The 5,940-nt window shown below is 37.8% G+C and overlaps 1 protein-coding gene across 1 annotated transcript in view; it reads right to left on the reverse strand.

Moving 5' to 3' along the window:
• Window positions 1–5,940, reverse strand: part of LRIG2 (leucine rich repeats and immunoglobulin like domains 2) — a 56,969-nt gene that overhangs the window by 31,003 nt on the left and 20,026 nt on the right. The window contains exons 2-6 of the mRNA XM_012807613.2: window positions 4,301–4,366; window positions 2,546–2,620; window positions 2,262–2,396; window positions 703–846; window positions 433–576 (exon numbers count right to left, since the gene is read on the reverse strand). Coding sequence (XP_012663067.1) covers window positions 433–576; window positions 703–846; window positions 2,262–2,396; window positions 2,546–2,620; window positions 4,301–4,366 — 564 coding nt within the window. The remainder of the gene's footprint in view (window positions 1–432; window positions 577–702; window positions 847–2,261; window positions 2,397–2,545; window positions 2,621–4,300; window positions 4,367–5,940) is intronic.

The following is a 5,940-nucleotide window of genomic DNA, read 5'->3' on the forward strand; positions in this document are numbered from 1 at the left end:
GCCACAACGCCCGGCTATTTTTTGGTTGCAGCCGTCATTGTTGTTTGGCGGGTCCGGGCTGGGGATTCGAACCCACCACCTTAGATGTACGTGGCTGGCGCCTTAGCCAGTTGAGCTATAGGCACCGAGCCGTGATGTTTTGATATAGGCAGCCAATGTGTAATCAAGCCCAGGTGACTGGGGTATCCATCATTACCTAAAGAATTTATCATTTCCTTGTATGAAGAACATTCTGATTCCACTCTTCAGTTATTTTAAAATACATAACAAAAAGTCACTAACTCTAGTCACCCTACCATGCTACTGAATACGAAATTTTATTCAAGAACTAATGTACCTTTGTATAATCAGAGCAACTACCCTAGCCATTTCGCACTGAAAAGTACCAGACAGACTCCTTTCTAATAATCCTCTCTAAGTCCTACTACTTACAGTTCTTCCATGTTATTCAAGCCAAAAAATGCTCCATCTTTAAGTTTGCTAATTCCATTCCGCTGCATTTTCAAAGATCTTAAGGAGTCAAGTCCTTGGAATGTAAGACCTTCCACAATTTTAATCCTGTTTCTTTTAAGTTCCCTTTAACAAAAATAGTTTTACAGTCAGAAAACTGGTTAGCTAAATTACTCTAACAATAATTAAAAAGAAAAAGATACTATAAGAAAAAAGCCCATCTTCTTATAATCCACCTATTTAGTTACTCACAAGAATTGGAGGTGAGGCAGCTTGAAGATCTTAGGTGGAATCATGCTAATTCGGTTACGGTTTAACTTTACCACTAATAAGGAACTTGATAAATTATCAAAGCAACCAGCCTCCAACGTGGTTATTCTGTTATTACTCAAATTCCTAAAATAAACAAGATAATAGGAGAAGAAAAAAATTTAGTGAAATGAAAAAATCTACAACTGGAAAGCTGCCAAAAATCTGCCTGTACCCTCAGCTCTAACATTTAATGACAATATACAACTTTACAAATCACTTAACTGCTTTGTTTCTTCATCTACAAAATTACGATACCTACTTCATTTAGCATGTTATAAACTGGAAAACACCAGCATACATGCTAATTATCATCATCATTATACAATGTAAGCCAGTATTTTTTTTTTTTTTTGTGAGACAGGAGCCTCAAGCTGTCCCCCTGGGTAGAGTTCTGTGGCATCACAGCTCACAGCAACCTCAAACTCCTGGGCTCAAGCGAGTCTCCTGCCTCAGCCTCCCAAGTAGCTGGAACCACAGGTGCCCACCTCAATGCCCGGCTGTTTTTTGGTTGCAGCCATCATTGTTGTTTGGCGGGCCCGAGCTGGATTCAAACTTGCCACCTTGGGTGTACGTGGCTGGGGCCTTAGCCACTTGAGTCACAGGTGCTGAGCCGGTAAGCCAGCATTCAATAAACCACTATTTACCATTTACAAAATTGTGTGGGTTTTCTGTTTGTTTGTTTGTTTGTTTGTGTGAAACAGAGTTGAACTCTGTTGCCTGGTTCAGAGCTCCATGGCATCAGCCTAGCTCATATTAACCTCAAACTGCTGGGTCAAGAGATCACCTGCCTCAGTCTCCCCAGTACCTAGGACCATAAGCACCTGTCACAAAGCCCAACTAATTTTTCTATTTTTAGTAGAGATGAGGTCTCAGTCTTGCTCAACCTGGTCTGGAACTCCTGAGCTCAAGCAATCCTCCTTCCTCAGCCTCCCAAAGTGATAGGCACGAGTCACTATGCCCAGCCACAAAATTGTGGTTTAAAAAAATAAAAATCCAGGGTGGCACCTGTGGCTCAGTAGGTAGGGCGCCGGCCCCATATACTGAGGGTGGCAGGTTCAAATCTGGCCTGGCCAGCTAAAACAGCAATGAGAATTGCAACAAAAAGCAAGGCATTGTGGTAGGAGCCTGTAGTCCCACCCAGGAGGCTGAGGCAAGAGAATCACTTAAGCCCAAGAATTGGAGATTGCTGTGAGCTGTGACTACTGAGGGCGACAAAGTGAGACTTTTCTCAAAATAAATAAATAAATAAAAATCCAGAATTAAATCTCAAAAATTCCTCTGGATATCTATCAATCTCTTCTGACAAAAGTACAATCTTTCTTTAGAGGGATAGGGGAGGGAAAAGGAGATAGAATCAACAACCCCAAAAAACTAACTATAAGCTTCACATATGTACACCAAAATCATAATGAATAATAGACATTTTTGGTAAGATAAGTAACAACGAGAAGTAAACATGCACTTTAAAGTACATCTTATCTAAATTCTATTTTACTTACAGGTATTTAAGCTGCATTCGAGGAAATGAAGATGTCTTGATTTCTGATATTATATTTGAGCTAAGGTCTAAATTCTCAAGAGCACGATAAAACTGGAACACCTCTGCATTTATTTCTGGGATTATATTATGAACTCTATAAAAAAACAAAGATTATACTGAAGCTACTGCCAATGATCTACCCCAGGCCATAACAACCATAAATAGTCAGGATCAACAATGCATGTACTTAAAAAAAATGTATACTACTCATAATTTAAAAGATCTAAAATCTTATTAACTTACAATGAAAGTAGAGTAATATTAGATGTTATTTCTCCAAAATATGGGATTTCTGTTAGCTCATTGTAATTCATTTTCCTAGGCAAGAGGAAAAAATAGATTTAAATGTGTTAGTGAGCAAAACATTATATTTTGAATTCTAGTTTCTGGCTAATACAAATTCTTTAGAATAGGTGCAAATTTGACCAAAAAAACCTATGACTCAGAATGAGTTAGACAAAAATAAAAATATAATTTAGTGAAAAACTATAGATTTTTTAGTAAGAAATGCTTCTCCGTAGTATTAATATTCCCTTACATCAATATTAGAATAGCTAAGAAATATTTTCTACATTAGATATTTTTATTTCAAGCAAGGTTCTTTGATTAGTTAGGGACATGACAGCTAATATTAGTTTTAAAAGATGGAACAGCTCATTCATATCTCTCTTTCTAAATATATAGATGTACACACACATATAGCTTTTTCCTAAAGCCATATGTTGATCACTACAAAAGTTTTGAGATAGACTATGTTATGGTCCGTTATTTCACTTCCAAAAACCACAGTGGATAGTGTTCTTTCTGATTCACCTGTGCAAGTTTCAACATGTTCAGCCTATCAATGTTGCTGGGAAGGCTTCATTTGTTTCCATCCATGGGATTTTACATTTCTTGATTTTCACATATCTCAAAACTTTCATAATGACCCACATACAAAGTTAGGGAGGGTTGCTTGAGACCACAGATAAATTAAACTGCACCCCTATATATGGAACCTATAAGTAATTTTCCAAATGACATGACACATCACATCAGATCCTAGCAGTCCTTTAAACAATCTCAAATGTTTTTTAGTAGCAAATCTAATACAATCACATTTCAATAACCTGGTCTTCAATCACTGAACAATCTCAAGAATCTAGACTACAGAAAAGAAACCAGAGGTAAAGGCCTCTAGAGAACCAAAGTTACAAAGTCCATGTAATAAAGTTTAAACACTTCCCACTGAAGAATTTTCAGGTCTAGCCTTGATGCCTACTCTTTCAACTAACAAATTTGCCAACTCTTTATTCAATCCACCGAGATTAGAAGCAGTAAATTTAGGACAAAAGAAGAGAATACAGGAATAATGAGAGCATGAAGAAGTTATCCCTAACAGCAAAGAATTAAAAAGGAAAATAAATCTGAGGGCTCTGAGAGTGTTAAATGCAGACGCAAACAAGCCTATGTTCCTCAGCAGTTGTGACCTCAACACAAGAACTAATATTAATATTTCAGAAAATTCTTTCCAAATTTCTGTAATACATTTCAGTATTAAAGAAAAAACTTACAAGTAAAATTGAATTATAACAACCACCACATTCTCAAATGATACCAAAAATACTCTACTTCATACTAATCTACTTTAGACAGGATGCTTCTATCTTAGATAACACGTCAAGGTAAACAGTTTGCACAACACAAAGTCTCACTGGCTAAAAACTTGGCAAAAACAAATATATTTACTACGAAAAAAGGGAGAAATCTTACTTTTGCCCCTAGGAAAGTAAAATAATATTTTTCCAGTTCACAACTTGAAATCACTAACTCCATGCCTAAAGAGTTTGTGATAATAACAAAGCCAACAAGCTTAGGTTGTTAAATAATTTCTTTTAATCAAAAAATTTTCCTTTCAATTTTTTTGACAGCATCTCTGATTGAAAATCTCTGAAAACACAATTTGTTAAGTTATCTCAAGGAATTTAACATAACTTTAAATAAATAAAAATAACTTACACTTCCTGTAATGTTTGTGATTCCAAGCTGATGTTCCAGTTAAACAACCGGTTATGACTCAAATCCCTAAAAGAGGACAAAATATCATTAGTGTTGGAAAGTAGACAAAGAGAAAAAAGGGCTGGGCATGCTGGCTTACACCTGTAATCCTGCATTCTGGGAGGCTGAGGAGGGAGGATTGCTTAGTACAGGAGTTATAGACCAGCCTAAGCAAAAGCAAGACCTTGTGTCTGACCACTAAATACAGAAAAATTAGCTGGGTGTCATGGCATGTGCCTGTAGTCCCAGCTACTCGAGAAGCAATCTAACTTTGATTACTTGAACCCAGGAGTTTGGGGTTGCTGTGAGCCAGGCTGACACCAAGGCACTCTAGCCTGAGAAGCAGAGTGAGCTTTTATTTCAAAACAAACATAGCAATAAGAAAAAAAAAAAAACATGAGTGCAGGTTCCATGCACTGGGGGTGGTGGGTTCAAACCAGGCCAGGACCTACTAAACCAAAAAAAAAAAAAAAAAAAAAATGAGTATTAGGCCAGGTGCAGTGGTTCACACTCTGGGAGGCCAAGGCTGGTAAAACTGCCTGAGCTCAGGAATTCAGTATCGGCCTGAGCAAGAGTAAGGGGGTCCCCATCTCTAAAAAAACAGTTGGGTATTGTGGTGGGACCTGTACTCCCAGTTACTCCAGAGCCTGAGACAAGAGAATCACTTGAGCCCAAGAGTTTGAGGTTGATGTGACATATGACACCGTGGCACTCAACCCCAGGGCTACTGAGACTCTGTCTCAAAAAAAAGGCCAGTGCGGTGGCTCATGCCCTATAATCCCAGCACTCTGGGAGGCTGAGGCAGGTGGACTGCCTGAGCTCACAGGTTCCAGACCAGCCTGAGCCAGGCAAGACCCTGTCTCTAAAAATAGCCAGGCGTTCCAGTGGGGGCCTGTGTCAGGAGACGGAGGCAAGAGGATCACTTGAGCCCAAGAGTTAGAGGTTGCTGCAAGCTATGATACCACAGCACTCTACCAAGAGCCACAAAATGAGACTCTGTCTCAAAAAAAAAGTATTAAAAGTACTATTAAATGTGAATTTTAGTAGAAGACAAAAAGAAATATTTATAAAGTTTGAATAAAATGTGTCTATTTTCTCCTTTTTACTTATCAGGGAATACATTCACATGGTTCAAGAATCAAAAGTATAAATGGGTATACAATAAAACATTTCCTCCCACCCTTGTCTCTAGCCACCTAATTCCCCTCCCCAATAAAAATGAAAATGTGTCATTTCTTGCACAGCCTTACAGATATGTAATACATGTACTAGCAAATATTTACACAAGTGGTAGAGTAATTTATATATTATTTTACCCCTTGCTTTATTCACTTAATATATACTAGATCATTTCATAGCAGTATTTAAATAGCTTCTTCATCCCTGATAGTGAATATATAATTTAACTCTAAATAAAATTTGATCATAAATTTCATAAGTCAAGATGGTGAGCATCAATATTAAGTTTGCAGTTGACTATATCCTTGATAAGGATGTGGTCTTCCTTTAAAAAAGCAATCTAGGCTCTGCGTCTATAGCTCAACCGGCTAAGGCGCCAGCCACGTACACCTAAGGTGGCGGGTTTGAATCCCCAGCCCGGA

Source organism: Otolemur garnettii, unplaced genomic scaffold (genome assembly GCF_000181295.1).
Source record: "Otolemur garnettii isolate 467f Iridium unplaced genomic scaffold, OtoGar3 scaffold00073, whole genome shotgun sequence".
NCBI lineage: Eukaryota > Metazoa > Chordata > Mammalia > Primates > Galagidae > Otolemur > Otolemur garnettii.